This window comes from Hippopotamus amphibius, chromosome 6, assembly GCF_030028045.1.
Source record: "Hippopotamus amphibius kiboko isolate mHipAmp2 chromosome 6, mHipAmp2.hap2, whole genome shotgun sequence".
In the NCBI taxonomy this organism is placed as follows: domain Eukaryota; kingdom Metazoa; phylum Chordata; class Mammalia; order Artiodactyla; family Hippopotamidae; genus Hippopotamus; species Hippopotamus amphibius.
Window position 1 is genome coordinate 171,031,775 of NC_080191.1, and position 19,411 is coordinate 171,051,185.

At 36.5% G+C, this 19,411-nt stretch overlaps 1 protein-coding gene across 11 annotated transcripts in view; it reads left to right on the plus strand.

Annotated features, from left to right (window-relative positions):
- LRCH3 (leucine rich repeats and calponin homology domain containing 3) overlaps positions 1–19,411 on the plus strand; it is a 104,762-nt gene that overhangs the window by 54,413 nt on the left and 30,938 nt on the right. For all 11 annotated transcript variants that reach the window (XM_057739236.1, XM_057739241.1, XM_057739234.1 and 8 more), the window contains exons 7-12: positions 4,044–4,137; positions 5,509–5,629; positions 8,803–8,951; positions 12,586–12,662; positions 16,854–16,905; positions 17,300–17,449. In XM_057739236.1, the coding sequence (XP_057595219.1) occupies positions 4,044–4,137; positions 5,509–5,629; positions 8,803–8,951; positions 12,586–12,662; positions 16,854–16,905; positions 17,300–17,449 (643 nt within the window). The remainder of the gene's footprint in view (positions 1–4,043; positions 4,138–5,508; positions 5,630–8,802; positions 8,952–12,585; positions 12,663–16,853; positions 16,906–17,299; positions 17,450–19,411) is intronic.

Genomic DNA, 19,411 nt, shown 5'->3' on the forward strand with positions numbered 1-19,411 from the left:
ACAGGTTAATTAAAATCACGTAGCTAAAAAGTGAGGGTGCCAAGTTATTAGTCCAGATCTGTTCAACTATTTGAAAAAAACAGCCATATTTTAAACTCCTCCCTGCACCATACTGATTCACAGTTCATCTTCCTGCCGCAGAGAATAACATAAGCATTTGAATCCATGTTATGCTGGGTCGTTTATTAAAGAGACTGGACTTTCTGACGGGACATAGCTGGAGCCTGGCTGGCACAACTCTGCCTGGCCTCCCAAAGGTTGTCTTTATATGTAGGGTGACCATCTGTCCTACTTTACCTGTTACTAAGGGATTTTCTGGGACATAGGACTTTAGTGCTAAAACCAGGAAAATCCTAAACAAACCTGAAGAGTTGGTGAACCTATGTCTCACTTTAATCTTCTCAGCTTAATCTCTGAGGCAGAGCAAATATGTGGAGAAGCTAAAGGTAACTGAGGGCTTCCTAGGTGGCGCAGTGGTTAAGAATCCACCTGCCAATGCAGAGATCACATGTTCGATCCCAGCTCCAGGAAGATCCCACATGCTGCGGAGCAACTAAGCCTGTGTGCCTAAAAAAATTTTTTTAAAAATAAAAAAAAAAAAAAGAAAGCTAACTGAATAAAGAAGATAAAATAATAACTTAATGCAAAGATTCTATTCTATGTGGCCCACTTTAAAAATATCACAGTGAAATTAGTCGTATGTTGATTGGTCACTTCATAGAAAATACATTATGTAAAACAGTATCCTCTAGAAATCTGAAAATCTTTACTTGAAAAACTTACATAGTATTAAAAAGTATTGTTCAGTAAATCCTGAAATATGCCTGTTTCTTTTGGCATCTGCAGAAAAGAATTCTTTAAGTATGGCTTAAATATATATTTCATTAGAAAGCTTTTAAAATTAGGCACCTTGGCCTGACTCTGCTGTGATAAAATACACACAGTACCTGTCCTTAAGATATGGACTCTAAAACAAACATAAAAGCAGACATGTCATGTAGACAGTACACATAAAACATTTTACTTAGATGCTAACAGTTGGGAGAGCTAGATGAAGGGCAAATGGATATTTATTGTATTACTCTCTCAACTCTTGTGTAGATATGAATTTTTTCAAGATAAAAAGTTGGAGGAAATTCACTACTTTTCTTTTAGAGAAGTAATTTTAGAATTATACTGGGACATTTATTTTGCTAAATGATCTTTATGTTGGAAGGTAGGAAAATGAGTTAGATAGCTGGAAGGTATGTATATTTTTGGATCTTTATAATCAGAGTGTATTTAGCACTTTGGTCAAATAGGTCTATATATTACTACACAAAGTAAGATCTTTATCAGTAAAATAAATGACAAGTTATAAAAATGTCCTGCATTCACATAGCGTTTTTGTTTGTTTGTTTTTGTTTTTAGTTGACATAAAGCTTCTGCTTTATGTGAAAGGCATATAAGTAAGAATGATTAACCTCATTTTACAAGGTTAAGTGACTTCTTTGAGCTAATAGTTGGTAAGGTTATCTGTAAAATCCAAATGCATTGATCTTTCCCTGTACCTTAAGTTCTGCTTCATTGTGACAGAATGACATAATAACTTTTTTAATGTTATGTACACAAACTATGTAAGAATACATGGAATACAAAATTTTAATACCAGAAGAACCCGACATTATTTTAAATTTGTACCATTGAAACTTGTTTTTCAACCTAGGCAGTCTTATTCAATAAAATGCTAATAGATCAATTTTTAACATAGGCTTTATCATGTTTTAGACTTCAAATTAAGCTAACTTTTAAAAATATGTTTAAGAACAAGTGAAAACTAAAGCTATAAAACTTTTAGAAGAAAATATAGAATATCTTTGTGACTTGGGGTAGGCAAGGATTCCTGAGGACACAGAAAGCAATAACCATTAAGAAAAAAAATTATAACTAAATTTAATGAAAACTAAAAACATCTATTTATGAAAAGAAAATATTAAGAAAATGAATAGGCAAACCACAGACTGGGGGAAAATATTTGCAAAATACATATATGACAAAAGACTTGTATCCAGACTATCCAAAGAATACCTGCAACTTAATGTTAAAAAGACAAACAACCCAGTTGGAAAGTGGACAAAAGGCTTGAGTGGACTTTACAAAGAAAGATATATGAATGACGGATAAGCACACAAAAAAGTGCTTAACGTCATTAATCATCATCAAAATGCCAATTAAGTCACAATGAGATATCACTGCACATCCACAAGAATGAATAAAATTAAGACTGACAGCACCAAACATCGGGATGTGGAGCAACCAGTGCTCTCATGTCGCCTATGTAATATGAGATGTGAAAAGTAAAATTGGAACATCCATTTTGGAAAAATGGTTTGGCAGATTTTTTTAACAGCTTTACTGAAATAAAATTTACCCATTTTAAGTGTGCAGTTCAGTGAGTTTTGGTAAATGGATACAGTCAAAAAACTACCAACACAATCAAGATATATATATTTTTTTTTATCATCCTCAGCCCCAGGCAATCACTGATCTGCTCTCTGTCAGTATAGTTTTGCCTTTTGTAGAATTTCATAGAAATGAAACATGTAGCATTTTGTCTCTGGCTTCTTTTACTTAGCAAAATATTTTTAAGATTACTGATGTTGCATTTGAGCAAATGAGCAAAAGATTTAAACAGACATTTCACAAAAGAAGATAAATGAAAGGCCAGTAAACACATACAAAGTATTAAATATCGCTAGTCATCAGAGAATCCAAATTAACACCACACTTTACACCCATCAGGATAATAACTAAAATTAATGACTGGCAGTACAGTGTTCCAGCTGGAACTCCAGTACATTGCTGGTGGGAATGCAAAATGGTACAGCTGCTTTCGAAAACATATTGGCGGGTTTTTTGTTTTCTTAATTTAAACCTACACTTACCATATAATTCAACCATTCTACTCCAAGGTATTAGAAACATCAAGCATTTCACTGACATGATGCTGAATAGGAAAAGGGTACATATTCCATTTTATGCATTCTAGAATAAGCAGAACTAATTGTATTACTTTTCTATTGTTGCTACAACAAATAATCCCAAACTTAGACGCCTGAACAAGACAAATCTGTTATCATGGTTGTGTAGGTCAGAAGTCTAAATCTCAGTCTCATTGATCTAAAATGAAGATGCTGCAGAGCTGCATTCTTTTCTGTAGGTTCTGAGTAGGATGTATCAATATTTCTTTGCCCTTTTCAACTTCTAGAGTCTGTCTGCTTTCCTCGGTTCTTGTTCCCCTTCCTCCATCTTCAAGCCAGCATTGCATCCTCCTCTTCTTTTTGTCTCTTCCACATTTAAGGAACCCTGTGATTACATTGAGCCCATTCAGATAATTCAGGATGATCACTGTATGTTACAGTCCTGATGAGCAACCTTACTTCTATCTGCAGCCTTAATTCCCGTTTGCAGTATAAAGTAACATATTTACAGGTTCTAGGGAGTAGATCTTGGACATCCTTGAGGACCATTCTTCAGCCTTCTATACTAATTTAAGGTGAAAAAAATTGGATGATAATTGCCTCTTAGGAGCACACAGTGGTGAGGTGAGGGAAGTTGACTGGGAAGGGATGTGTGGAAGTTTTCTGGCAAAGTAGAAATGTCCTATCTCATGATAGGGGTGTATGTTACAAAGATGCATTCATTTGTCAAACATTTGTGCATTTCAATGTATATAAATTTTATTTTAAGAAAAAGAATACTGTTTAAAAACAAAAATAATTGAGGGGCATTGGGAATGGCTGGAGGAATAGATGAAGTAAGAATGTTGGTATTTTTGAAGCTGGATAATGAGTACATGGGAGTTCATTATACTATTCTACCCACTTTCTTTGAATTTGTAATTTTTCACATTTAAAAGTTAAACGAATACTCATTTCATTCTAAATAGTGAAGTCCCTAAATGCCATGAAAATGTTTATTAGTAAAATTGCATCTGATTTATTTCAAATGTTAATTTTTAAAATATCCAACTTCACAGTAACAACTGAAGGTTTTTTTGGCAGCCACGAAGAACTGTACTCGGGTCGCCCCTATGGAGCCCTTGATTCAGGTTTCAATAGTGTGGACAGTGGTGATAAGAGATGGTCAGGGAATGAAGTAAGTGTTTCTTCTATTCTGCATGTTTTTACTTCTAATTAACAGGAAATAAAATGATGAAAATGGAAAGTATCTTAGTTGGACTCAATTTCTTGTTATATAAAATATAGAAAAGCCAAGGGAAGGGTAAAAATCCCCCTAGTCCTACCATCCAAAAATGGTATTATGTTTCTTTACCATCTTTTTACCATGTGTGTTTTACTTGTTTGTTACCTCATTGTCTTGTGTGAATAATTTTATATCCTGGAAGGTCAAGTGGGAACTGGAGCCAGTTACAACGGCGACCTGAAATCGGAGGGCCCGGGGAAACTTGAGCAGAGGTGGTAGAAGGGGTGCTGGAAGGGAGAAAACAGAACGGGAACCTTCGTGAAGAATATCCACATGCTCAAGGGCCTCCCTGGTGGCACAGGGGTTAAAAATCCACCTGCCCGTGCAGGGGACACGGGTTCGAGCCCTGGGCTGGGAAGACCCCACATGCCGTGGAGCAGCGAAGCCCATGCACCACAACTACGGAGCCTGCGCTCTAGAGCCCTCGAGCCACAACTACGGAAGCCCTCATGCCACAGCTACGGAACCCCTCATGCCTAGAGCCTGTGCTCTGCAACAAGAGAAGCCACGGCACTGAGAAGCCCGAACACTGCAATGAAGAGTAGCCCCCGCTAACAGCAACAAAGACCCAACACAGCCAAAAATAGATAAACAGGCAAACTTAAACTGAAAGAAGTAGCATTTAAAAAAAAAGAATATCCACATGTTCAAGATAAATAACTTTCTCAGCTAATTATATCATTTTTCTCTTTTGTTTTAATTATTAGTATTATGTTTTTTCTCTTTTTTTAAATTACTAAGGTATAATATTTTAGCTATAAATTAGGTTAAATGATTAAGGTTTTGTTAGCAAGACTGATAACGTACCATTTATAACATTGTTTTATTGGGAGTCTAAAGCTAATTAATTTTAGAATACAGCCCATTTGTCATTTGGAATTGCTTGGGTATTTGAGTGTGGATGGGTGTGTACATGCTTGTGGCTATAGCAATACTGATACCTTTATGTCGATACTTTAAATTCATATATGTGTGTATATAGAGAGACTTGTATGTACCATATTTCTTCTTTTTTAAAATTGTGGTAAAATACGTATAAAATTTACCATTTTAACCATTTTTTGAATGTGCGTTTCAGTGATGTTAAGTACATTCATGTTGTTGAGTAATATGTGCATCTCCAGATGCATCTGTGGAGCTATTTTGCTGTTTCTTTTTAAGTATAAATTCTAATGAGTTTATATTATATCTGTGCTTTAAATACCATGTTGTCTATCTAAGATTTGAAATGATTTATTTTAATGTTTCTGCTATTTTTTTAAGCCTACAGATGAATTTTCAGATCTGCCTCTTCGAGTAGCAGAAATTACTAAAGAACAAAGACTACGAAGAGAAAGCCAATACCAGGAGAATCGCAGCAGTTTAGTAGTAACAAATGGTGGAGGTAAACATGATTCCTGACAACATCCAAAGTCTTTATAATCTCTGACTTTTTAAGTGGCCTTTTCATATCCACTCCTTTTCTTTGTATATCTGTAGCTTCTTCCACTCTTTTTTTAAAGACCTCCTTCCTCTTCTTATATGATTAGGAAAAAAATGTTTTCTATTAGGATTAAATTTCAATTTCTCTCTGTTTTCAGGCCTGCAATTAAAATACAATGTTTTTCTCTTATTTTTATTTTGGGAGGACACTTTCCTAAAGACACTTTACGCGGAGTAGAGCTTTGTTAATCTTGATTTAGCATGATCTCCTTAGAAGATCTTTTTTTAAAAGATTCTCTTTGTGGTCATTGTTTGGCTTCTTTTAGGAATTCAGTGCATTTCTTGATGTCTACCTTTTCTTTCATCTGGAATTGTGCTCTTTAAGGGCATCCGAATCCAGGTTTTCCTTAATCTGTTTTTTTTTTTTTTTTTTAATTAAAAAAAATTAAAAAACATTTTTTAAATTTGTAATTGTTTTTATAGTTCATTAACAGAGAGCTCTTTCTGCTTTGTTGTGCTTCTGAAGCAGACTCTTGATTTTAGCATTCCATTCAATATTACTTTAGTTTGAATTACCAAATCCTAATGTATAAATTTTAAGGGCCAGCTATAAGGGAGAAATGTCTTTGATTTTCCAGAATTCTGTTGTATTATCTAAGAAGAGCTTTCATTTCTGAATGATGAGCTTGATTAAGTGGTTTGCTGCCTTTTTTTCCTTACCATCTTATATTCTTTTTTATTCCTGTCACTTACCATTTCAGTAGTTTTCATTTTAATCTTGGTTTCATATGAGATATCTTTCCCATTGGTTCATTTCAGACTGAAAATAATATCTAGATCTGTGCTGTCTAGTATGGTAGCCACTAGTCACATGTGGTTATTGAGCATTTGAAATGTGGCTTTTCTGAATTGAGATATACTGTAAGTATAAAACACATCAGATTTTGAAGCCTTTGCGTGAGAAAAAGAATATAAAATATCAGTAATACGTTATATTGATCATATGTTGTAGTGATAATATTTTAGATATATTGAACAAAATAAAATATATTATTAAAATTAATGTCACCTTTTCTTTTGGCCTTTTTATGTGGTTACTGCATAATTTTATTTTATTTTTTTTATTTTTTGGCACACGGGCTTAGTTGCTCCGTGGCATGTGGGATCTTCCTGGAGCTGGGATCGAACCCATGACCTCTGCATTGGCAGGCGGATTCTTAACCACTGCGCCACCTAGGAAGCCCACTGCATAATTTTAAATTGCATATGTGGTTCACTTTTGTAGCTTACATTCTGTTTTGGGTAGCACTGGTCTAGATCGTATGAAAAAGTGATGTTGCTTTCTTGGAGAATAGCTATAAAATGAACCGTTTATTTAGTCACACAAGTTGTAGCACACTGGAAAAGTGCACTTATATAGCTGGTTTCTAATGTGGGTGTAGACTTAAAACCTTTTCAGCCTTTTATCTATTTTATATAACTGTGATAAGTGAATTCATTTTCATATTAACTGCAGTTATGGAATTATTTAGAAATAATTGAGTCAGAAAACTAAATTGAGAAATAGACTTCTTCAAATTTACTATTCCCAGTAACTGCAACTTTTAGGCAGCCTGTAGACCATCATACAATAATGGCTGGGAGTTAATACATCTCTGGAGAAACCATCTTAGTAGTACGTTTTTTTGGTTTTTTGTTTGTTTTTTCCTAGTGTGCCATTTAAACAGGCGTTTAAAAATAATTACTTTTGGGACTTCCCTGGCGGTCCAGTGGTTGAGACTCCACATTCCCAGTGCAGGGCGCGTGGGTTCGATCACTGGTTGGGGAACTAAGATGCCACATGCCTCACAGTGCAGCCTAAAAAACATTCCTTTTAAAAAAGTTACTTTCTAAACGTAAAAAAAAATAATGGGGTGCACCCAAATGTATTAGAAGAAATAATGATGTGACTATCTTATGTGCGTGTCCTCACCCCAGAGCATTTTGAGAAGCAGAAATTCCTCAAATGATTCCCTTCCATCTGCAAACTGCTATAAAATATCTGCAATACTGACCTCTAGAAAATAATTTTTTTCTTTTCATTTTTTAAACAATATTTATTTATTTATTTACTTATTGAGCTGCGTTGGGTCTTTTTTTTTTTTTTTTTTTTTTTTTTTTTTTTTTTTTATTTTTTGGCACACGGGCTTAGTTGCTCCGTGGCATGTGGGATCTTCCTGGAGCTGGGATCGAACCCATGACCTCTGCATTGGCAGGCGGATTCTTAACCACTGCGCCACCTAGGAAGCCCTGCGTTGGGTCTTAATTGTGGCTTGAGGGATCTTTCGTCGTGGCGTACGGGCTTCTCTCTCCAGTTGTGGTGCACCGGCTCCAGAGTGTGTGGGCTCAGTAGTTGAGCAGTGCAGGCTCTCTAGTTGTGGCATACAGGCTCAGTAGTCGCTGCTCATGGGTTTAGTTGCCCTGATGCATGTGGGATCTTAGTTTTCTGACCAGAGATCAAACCCATGCTCCCTGCATTGAAAGGCAGATTCTTAATCACTGGACTGCTAGGGAAGTCCCATTAATTTTCTAAATAGAAAAATCTTTGTTCTAATTATTGACAACAGTTACAGGAAAGGGCACAGTTGTCAGTATCTATTTCTTTTATCACCAGGTTCACTTTCCTGCTGTCTTTTCACTTTTATCTTGAGTTGTGTTAGGTTTTCTGCTTCCCAACTCTTCAAAGAGATATGATTAAGCCCCAAACCTAAAACATGCAAAGAAAAAAAAAAAAAAACCTGAAACAAGATATACCCCTCAATGTTAAAAAAATTATTCTTCCTCTTTGTCTCACAAACTCAAATTGTCTTGTTTAAAATAGCCAAGAGCTAGCCAAAGAAAAAAGAAATATTAGAGGTCTGTATTCCAATAATTACCCTCAATTACTGCATTCTTTATAGTGAGGACTAAATTTTTTCTTTAGTCTATTTCTGTGAGTGGCCATGGACTAAATAATGATGGCTTATGTAATTCAAACTTCTTATTCCACCCACTTCAGAATAGAAAATGTTGGGGAAAAGGAAAGAATGCAGTTTAATGTTTTCTGTTGGCTATCTAATTTGACTGTTTTCTCTGGTGTGTGTGTCATGTGGACAGTGGAACATGATCTGGATCAGATCGACTATATTGACAGCTGTGCTGCAGAGGAAGAGGAGGAGGAGGCTCGACCACCCGAGGGCCTGGACTCCGACAGCCTCAGCTCACAATTCATGGCGTACATCGAGCAGCGGCGTGTCTCTCATGAGGTAGTGCGCATGTCTAAGCCTACACTGGTTGCTGTGTCCTAGTGAGAACAGTCTGTGCCAGTATAAATTTCTGTCATATCAGTGATTTGTTGGCTTAGGCTTAATTATTTGTTTTATTATATTTAGTTCCAATTTTATTACTGAGCTTTTCAGATTTATTTTTAAAATCAGACAATAGTCTCAAGTAAAGTTTAGGTTTATTTTTCAAATAAAAAGATTTCAGAATTTTGAAGAAGGAATAAAAGAAGTCCTAAGAGTATCCTGTGCCTTTGAAGAAAATACAAAGGAGTATGATGCTTTTCATTGTTGTTCTTATTGTTTTTTAATTGTTATTAACTGGTGAATCATAGTTCGATCAGTAATTAAGAATTGAACCAAACTGCTGCCTTTTGGAGCAACATACAAACTTAACCATAGAGTTTTTATGATGAGCTTAATTGTATTGGCACTTTTATGCTCAGTCACACAGAATACAAATTGTTTGCCATTAAAATTCTTGGGTGTCTCTTATAGTGGAGCATTGAGTTGCCTTAGAAAACAAGAGAGCATTCAGCCCACTGCAAAAATCTCTGCCAATCCCCAGGGGTCTTGAGTAGAAATAGCATTCTTCAGTGTATCTGGTCAGCAGAATAAAATGGCTCCACTTCAGTATGTGTGATGTTAGTGTCTGGAGTTGGTCCCAGACTCTGAGCAGGGCTTATTTAGGAAACACTTGGGGCCTTTTTGGAGAATGATGTATTTTGTCTTTCAGAAAGAGTGAATAGTCACTTCAAGTGGGACATGTTATAGGGTGTTATTATCATTCTTTAAAAAAAAAAAAAAAAAAAAACCCTGGTTTTCCTATCTGAAGGCTTTTGAACATAGTATTTTTTGTTGGTATTCAACAGACACTCTTGTATTTAAAGTTTGATAAAGTTATATACAGTATTCCCCACCCTCTACCCTGCAGTGTCCGCAGGGGATACATACCAAGACCACCAGTGGATGGCTGCCTGAAACCACGGATAGTACTGAGCCCTATATGTACTACATTTTCTCCTATACATACACACCTGTGATAAAGTTTAATTTATAAACTAGGCACAGTAAGAGATTAAGAATAATAACTGATAATAAAATAGACAGTTATAACAATATACTGTAACAAAAGTTCTATGAATGTGCTCTCTCTCTCTCTCAAAATGTCTCATTGTACAAATTTAATGCTTTTTCCATCTTAACTGAGCATTTATTTTTCACACATTGTAGCTGTGTAACTTTTGCAGTTTGAGGTGTAACAGCAAAATTAGCATGCAGGTCTTTTTCCTTCTTCACAGTTTCACAGATAGATTTGTTCTTATTATATAGATCTTACCTCCGCATATAATTTTTTTTCTTTCCTTATTAATTCAAGCACTTTCACCTTTTCACTTAAAGGAAGCACTTACAGCTTCTCTCTGGCAGATTCAGATTGCCAGCGTCACTGCTTTTGCACTTGGGGCCATCATTAAGTAAAATAGGGTTACTGGTACACAAGCACTGCTATACTGCCCATCTGATGACCGAGAGAGACTGAGTCGGCTACTAACTGACTAACTGGTGGGGTACTCGAGGCAAAGAGATGATTCGCAGCCCAGGTGGGATGAAGCGGGACAGCTTGAGATGTCATTACACTGCTCCGAATAGCATGCAGTTTAAAACTTATGAATTGTTTATTTCTGAAATTTTCCCTTTAATATTTTGGACCATGGTTAACTGGGGGTGACTGAAACCTCGAAAAGTGAAACCAGCAGATAAAATGGACTACTGTAAATCAAAGTCCTGCAGCCTACAGATAGCAGTGTGTACCAGTGATTAATGAAGCTACTTGTGGTTCAGGCTGTAAGCGTTTCTGCTAGAGCAAAGGGCAACTACTTTGCAATAAAGTTTAAGTTAACAATGCACATGATAATCTTAAAGGGAATCCTTTTTCTTTTCTTGAGGTCTTTCTCTTTGCCCATTTTATGGTTAATTAGGCTGTGTAGATGAGGTATTTCTACTAAAAGTGAAGATGCCTATTATACTGCTAGTGAAAAATTAAATAGTATCATTTCTTTAATCCATTTATTGGCTAATTTGTAATATGTTTTTTGATTCCATTTACCTAGTACGTATAGTAGTCTTCATGATTCTGTCATAAGGCTCTTCATGACTTCTGTGTTATAAGTCTTTCTAAAGTTTGGCATCTATAAAAATAAAATGAGGCAGTATTATTTTAAATGGTGTAATAACCAGTGGAGAAATTTTTTTGTGTGTGTTCTTGGATGCTACCTAAACATAGATTGTTAAAAACTGAGATTTTAAATACTCTGCTATTGTTTATCATAATACCTGTTACCAAAAAAAAAAAAAAAAACAACCTGTTACCTACATAGACATATTGTGATAAAGTAGGGTATGGCTTATGTTTATAAACTATGACTTTTTAAACTTAAACCAATGTTACATTAATTTTGTCATGAAAATTTCATGTACCTCTGCAGTAGTTTTAGGTAATTGCAATATTGCAGAACCATGCTGATGTCACTCATGTTCACATACTAGGAGAAATTTTTGTTTACTTAGAAAGTCATATTCAGTGAAATTAGAATAATTATTCTCTCTCTCTCATCAAGATTCTAGACTTGTATCTCATTTAATGTGATCCTTATGCCTAGACTGTGGGAATCAGCTTTAGCCCTTTGGAGTAACTCACCAAGATCTTTTAGTTGTGTGTGATGTACCTGTTTCTTGGAGATAGACTATAAATAGTTTTACATTTGATTTTTAGATTTGTTTTTGTTTTTGTTTTTTTGGATAAGTTGTTTTTTTTCCCTTCTAGAATACCCATTTTGATGATTATTTTTGGTGTTGAAGTAAGATTATATTGTTTTTATAAATTCTCATTTGACAAAATACATGGTGTGATAGCCCATGAGCCTCTACCTTTGATTTATAATTTTATTTTTCAATATATAGTCCATATAACTTAAGCCAGTTTAATTTTCTTGGATAATGTTTTTTGAAATGACCTTTATCCATCAGTTTATAAATAAATTACCACTATTTCTCTTTTAATTAATACCTTATTTTTACCATAAATAGAAATTACTTTTCACTTTATCTTGATATTCCAGCAGCATCCCCAGGACTATTTGTCTGACTAACATAAATAACAATTTACGATGATGAAGAAGTAAAGAAATGTAATCTCCCCAATGAATTTCCTATTACTAGAAATATTCAAGAGAGGTTGAGCAAAAGTTAGGGTAGGATTGGTAGGAATTTCTATTCTAGATGGAAGTTTGTACTAGATGACCTCTAAGATCCTTTCTAACTGTCACAGCTTACCATTTAGTAAATATTACTGTATGGTCATTATAATTTGTAAAATACAGTGAGAAGAAAATCTGCTTTTTTTAAAATAAATGTTTTTGGATTGTGAACAGTTTTGTGTTTATGAGCAGTAATATAGCCTATAATGCTTTTAAACATGAAAATTCACATTTGAAGATTCTGTTAAAATACTTTTAGTGTAATATACAGATCCCTGAATGCCAAATTGAATGTGAACTGTGTAATTATACTTTTCTGGATACATGTTTTAAATTGGTCCATTTTTCTTGGTTTGGCCTAGGGTTCACCAATAAAGCCAGTACCCGTGAGGGAGTTTCAAAAAACAGAAGATATGAGAAGATATTCACATCAGAACAGGTTTGAAAAAACCAATTCTACTCATTTGTTTCTGCCTTAAAACTCAGTAATAAGAGCATGAAATGATTTTGGTTTTGTGTAGATCTATACATAATGAAGAAGTTGAGATACTATGTGTTTTAAATATGATATATTTAGAGCTAAGGGAAATGTACCTTTGCAATAGAAAAAGAAGTAAAATTGATTTATTGATTCCAAATTCAGATCACCTAAACCATTACCTGTATAATTATTTGATTTGAAGATACTTAATAGCAGTGAGATTTTATAGTGATATGTCTGGATTTATGGAGAAAGAGGGCTCAATGAATTTCAGGAGTCCTGCAGTTTTTTTCCTTAAACTTTTGATTAGATAACAGAGCGATAGAGACAGTAATAGTTTCCTCCTTCCTATCTCAGTTGACGTGATCTTTTATCTACAGTTAGTGCCTCACAGACTATTTCCAGAATCGGCTTGGCCATCTAGAGTGCTGCTGCTGCCTCTTCCTTTTTTTCTCCCCAAGAGTACTGCTTCTTCTTCTTGAATTCCACAACGTTTCTTGTCATGAACGATATCACAATAGTTGAAAAATTCCCAGCCTTTGGTTTTTTTGCTTCCTTTCTGTTTTTATGGAGTCTTAAAGAAGTCGACTTGATATGCCTATTCTTTTTTTATACATATAAATGTATTTAATTTATGTATTGGCTGCATTGGGTCTTCGTGGCTGCACACAGGCTTTCTCTAGTTGCTGCAAGCAGGGGCCACTCTTCATTGTGGTGCGCGGGCTCCTCATTGCCGTGGCTTCTCTTGTTGCCGAGCATGAGCTCTAGGCACGTGGGCTTCAGTAGTTGTGGCACACGGGCTCAACAGTTGTGGCTCACGGGCTCTAGGGCACAGGCTCAATAGTTGTGGCGCACAGGCTTCGTTGCTCCGTGGCATGTGGGATCTTCCCAGAGCAGGACTCGAACCCATGTCCCCTGCATTGGCAGGTGGATTCTTAACCTCTGCGCCCCCTAGGAAGTCAGATATGCCTATGCTTAAACAATAGTAAATTTACTGTGTAGAAAGTGTCATACAGTCTTCTTCTTTTTTTTTTTTTTTTTTAAATTTTATTTTTATTTATTTTTGCTGTGCTGGGTCTTAGTTGCAGCAGGTTGGCTTCTTAGTTGTGGCATGCAAACTCTTAGTTGCACCATGCTTGTGGGATCTAGTTCCCCAACCAGGGATCAAACCCGGGCTCCCTGCATTGGGAGCACGGAATCTTACCCACTGGACCACCAGGGAAGTCTCTCATTCTTTACTTAACACCTTACAGGATAGTAAAGTTGTTTCGGAGACTGAGATATAGATGGATAAAGAAAATGCAGGGAGAATAATGAAAGAAAGATATCTTATAACTTGGCCTTTTTAGTCTTATTAGTTAGTTCATGGTGATTTAGTTACATTTCATATAATCTGACTGGCTGGTGTTTTAGTTCAGGAGAGATGATAATGTCAGGCTAGGTCCTGTGAAGTTCATTAATTTCTTTTAGAAGCAGTACAGAATCAAAGAACAGTTGAGTAATACCTGGAAATTTTTAGTTTCATGTTATGTGGACAAAAACAGAAAAGCTACTCACATTAAATGTGATTTTTATGAACAAAGTAAAGCAGAAGGGCAGTTCAGAGTGTGCTGTACAGAGGTACAGTTCCAGTTTACTCAGCTCAGATACGTTCAAGATTTTAAAATACATATAGTTACCTGTATTTTTGTTTCAGTATCCCATACTTTTTGAGGGGAAGTTGCCCCTGCCATTCATTTAAACAGTGTTTCTTGAGTACTGCAACAGTCTGGCTGTGTTCTAGGTCCCTGGCGTCATAGCATTCACCTTTTAATGGATGTAGACAAGTATGTGTAATAAATATTTGTCAGGAACTGCTAGGTGCTATGAAGAAAAGTAAAGCAGGGTAAAAGAGTAGAGTCAGTGAGGAGAGAGCAAAAGCAATTCTATGAGGTGATACTATTTTGATAGAAACCTAAAAAAATAGAGGGATCCAGCACTCTGGCTGTCGGGGGGACGGTCTCGGCAGAGGCCAGGGCAGGGGAGCAGGCGTGTTGTGCTCAAGGGACACTAAGGCGTGTGAACAAGGCGGGCCGGGTGTGGCGTGGGAGGTGAGAGTCGAGCTGTGGCTGTGTTCTGCTGAGGTGCCTACTAGACACTCCGGTGGAGTTATCAGGTAAGCAGGTACGTATGTAAGCTTGGAGTAAAGGGGAGAGGGGTTAAACAGCCAGCAAAACAGAGTTAAGCAGGAGTGGGCTTGAGGAGAGGAGAGCGAGGGTGGTGTCCCGGGGCTCCGTAAAGAAAGCATCTCAAGACATGGAGGGAGAGGAGCAACGTCACATGCTGCTGACAGGTTCAGTGAGGTGAGGGCTGAGAAGTAACCATTGGATTTGAATGTGAAGTTGTGAGGACAGATCCAGACTGGAGTGGGTTCAAAATAAAATGGGATAAGATGGAGTGGAAACAATGGATTTAACCAGCTTTTTAAAGGGGTTTTGGTGTAAAAAGAGGGTAAAGAAATGGGAGTAGAAGGAGGGTGTATATTGAAAGATTTTGCTTGAAAAGCATTATTAAAACATAGTGTTGGGACTTCCCCAGCAGTGTGATGTTTAAGAACCCGTCTGCCAATGCAGGGGACACGGGTTTGAGCCCTGGGCCGGGAAGATCCCACATGCCTCAGAGCAACTAAGCCCGTGCGCCACAACTGCTGAAGCCTGCGCGCCTAGAGCCCGTGCTCCACAACAAGAGAAGCCACCACAATGAGAAGCCCGAGCATGCAACGAAGAGTAGCCCCCACTAGCGGCCAGAGCACAGCAACAAAGACCCAACGCAGCCATAGATGGATGGATGGATGGATGATAGATAGATAGATAGATAGATAGATAGATAGATAGATAGATAGATAGATAGATTTAAATCTTTAAAAACAAACAAACAAAAAACATAGTGTTCAAATCAGGGCATATAAACCCACTTGAGATGGGTTTATATGATCCTTTCTGGTTTTTTGGTGTAGTTTATCTACAGATGGCCAGTAAAAGTTGTAGGAAATGTTAACAGTGAAATTAGTAGTTTGGGACAAATTCACAGTTAATGCCAGATATTCTTCCCCCAGGCTAGTACACAGGACTGTAGTCACTCATCTCTCATTCTTCACTGGTTGTATCCCAGTTAAAAATCTTACCCTACCAGCCCACTGTCCTCCTCTTATCTTGGAAGACTGTGACTGAGGATACACTGATTAGGAGTGCTAGGATAAAGGCTGGCGAGGATCAGTAGAAAGTTAAGGAAGTTTTTCATTAGCTTTAACATTATTTTAAATCTTGTATAGAAAGTTATTAACTAATTTAAAAATGATAAACCGTTTATTCTGTCAAAAGTTTTTTTAATGTCTAGAAATTTTTTTTAAAAAAAAAGAATTTTGTGACTACTTCAAAGATTTGGAACCAATATAAGGAAAAAAAAAATGTGGCATGAAAGAGAACAGCAGAATAGCTTAAGTTTTTGCTTCCTTACATATTATGTATTTAAAATTCAGGAAATACGACAGGAAATAGATAAATACCAAAGTGTAATAAAATTAACACTAATAAAACTGAGAAGGAAGTTTTACTGTTAATTTTTAAGTATCAAATCAGGTTTCATACTTTTCTTAAAGATGAAAATCAACAAAATCTTTCCTTTTCTTATTAAAATTGCTTCTTTTAATTAAAAATGGGAGTAGGAGTGCTTTACATGTACAGTTACAGATTCTGTAGTATTCCAGATTTCTGCTGATAAAATGGCTTTGTGTATAAACCATCTCCATTGACATGTATCTTGTTTCAGTCATGGTAGTAAAGAAGATTGTAGTTGTGTGTGCTGTAAAGAAATGATACAGTTTGGAAAGTGATCTCAAATAACTGTATTGTCAGCACTAAACAGTTGTTCACTATCTGTAGCTTAATTAGTGATACCATCATGTGAAATATGAGTTGGAGACATCAGGTGTCCCTGTAGTTTAATTTAATGACTTGGGCTCCAGTTTACACAACGCAGTTGGTCTTTCAGTGCTGACCAGACAGTTTGCCTGTTGATAAATAGAAAGCTACATTAACAATAAAATTCCACTTGTCTTTTTTCTGCCTGTCTTATCAAAGAGTTTTTTCTCGCTTTTTCTTTTTGGGTCAGGGTTCCAGCAGAGCCATCTCCTCTCTTATCACTATCACCAAGTCACAATCAGGTAAAAAACATTTTTTCAGTTTTAGTTTTGTATTTTTTTTTTTTAATTAAGATGATTTTCTTCTTTTATAATACTGAAATTACAGTTAATTGCCAAATTCCTATAAATTTCATTATCTGTCTCTTCGATCTACAGGTAATATAACATGCACACCTGATACTGGTAACAGTATTTTTAGACACCAGACAGAAAATAACTCTTTATAAGTCTTTATAATACACAGAAGAATACAGTGCAAAGATGGGAAAAGTTAGCAGTAAACATATCTGAAGAAATGCTAGGTGACTGCACAGTAAAGTTGCTTGTCAGCAGTAGTTTCCCAAGTTGATAAAGGATATTGATAAGTTGAGCTTTATCCCTACTTTGCAAATGCAAAATGATACGTTTGTTCCAGTTTTCACATACAGACTTGGAACTTCATCGCAGAAGAGAACAATTAGTAGAACGTACTCGGAGGGAGGCACAACTTGCTGCCCTACAGTATGAGGAGGAGAAAATGAGGACCAAGCAGGTTCAGAGAGATGCTGTCCTGGACTTTGTCAAGGTGAGTCCTTTGGATTCAATGAATGATATTCCCTAAGTTCCTTAGAACTAAATGCTTGTTTTGCTGAGGCTGTTAGGTTTTATTGTCTTAATGAAAAAAAGAAAAAGAGTTGTTATTTTAACTATAAGAATTCTTGTGTAAATAGTATAACTGTCTCCTGCTGGTGATTAGATTAATTGTCCTCATATGTAAGGTAGATAGGCTTGAGGACAATCAGAAGTGACTGATTTTGCTTTGAGGACGGTGATAATCTCTCACTCTTAACTAGCTGTCTATCATTAGACATATCACTTCACTGTGCAGCTGCCATTTCCTCAATCTCAGGTGCGTCACAGAAGGGAAAATGCTGTGTAAACTGTAAAGTGCCATGCAAATATAAACTGTTGTTATCTGAACCTATCACTGATTTCCTTACCTCTAGGGAATACCAGAAATTTGCAAGGCTCACAGGTTTAACAGTTTAGTTATCTTTGATTCTTTCCTTTCTCTTTTTTCCACATCCAGTCAGTTATCAACCCCTGTTAATACTTCTTTTTTAAACAGCCTCTATAGTTGCCTCTAAAGCTGATTAGCTTTTTTGCCGGTGTTACTTAAGTCTTTTTGTTCTGAAATCAGGGTTTTTTCTTTATTGTTAAATAATTATTTATATTTTTGCTTGTTTAATATCTGTCTTTCCTGGAAGTTCCCTGTGGCCATCCAGTGGTTAGGACTCTGCACTTTCAGTGCGAGGGGCCCGGGTTCGATCCCTGGTTGGGGGACTAAAATCCCACAAGCCATGCACGGTGTGGCCAAAAATATATATATCTGTCTCTCCCGTTTATCTGTAAACTCCAGGAAGACAGGGATCATGTCTGTCATGTTTATTCACTGCCATGTCCCTAGGTCTAAGCAGGTCTTAGCCCATAGTAAATCTCAGTAAGTATTTTTTAAAATGAATAATGGAACGAATGAATCATCCTCTAAATGCTCTCTCTCTCGTTTTGTAACCCTAGCCAAAGTATATCTTCTTTAAATACCATATACATGATAAATCCTCTTATATCTTTTCAAATGAATCAAACCTGTGATGATGGTTTCTGATGCCCAAAGAGGATAACAATTTTCCTAAGGTGAAATACTCAGCTAGTAAGTGGCAGAGCAAAGATTCTAATCAAGACAAGCTGAACAGAGAATGGAAATAATGCTGATGGAAAATAAACAGTTTCTTAAAAAAAACGTCTAGGTGGTAACTAGACTTATAATGGTGGTCACTTTGTAATATGTATGAATATCAAGTCACTGTGTTGTGCACCAGGGACTAACATCATCTTGTAGGTCAATTACACTTCAAAAACAGACAAGTTCGTAGAAAAAGAGGTCAGAATTGTGGTTACCAGAGGCAGGGCGTGGGGGAGGGGGGTGTGATGAAGGTGGGCGAAAGGTACAGACTTCCAGTTGTAAGATAAATAAGAGTTGGGGGTGTGATGTATAACATATATGTTAAATGTGAACGTTGTCGAGAGTGAATACCAAGACTTCTCATTTCATCATTTTTTTTCTTTTATTTTGTATCTGTGAGATGGTGGATGTTCACTAAACTTACGGTGGTCATCATTTCATGGTGCTTGGAAGACAGGTCGTCATGCCGTCACCTTACACGTACACAGTGCTGCGTGTCAATTCCATCTCAGTACAACTGGAATGGAAGAGAGGGGGGTGGGGGGCAGACTGGCTCCAAAGCTGGCTCTGTGAGCGGGCTGTTACACTGACCGAGGGAGTGATAATGCTGACACATAAATTCACTCATTTAGCTGGCCTTCCGTAGAAGTCCTACAACGAGTGAGAGAGAGTTACATCGTAGATAGCCTTGACTAAATGTCAAATTAGAGTTTCATCTTGAGCAGTTAGGCAGACGAGAACAATTCAGTTCTTAAGCAGGAGAAAAACGTGAGAGGGAAGTTACTTCTGAAAAACTAACCTACT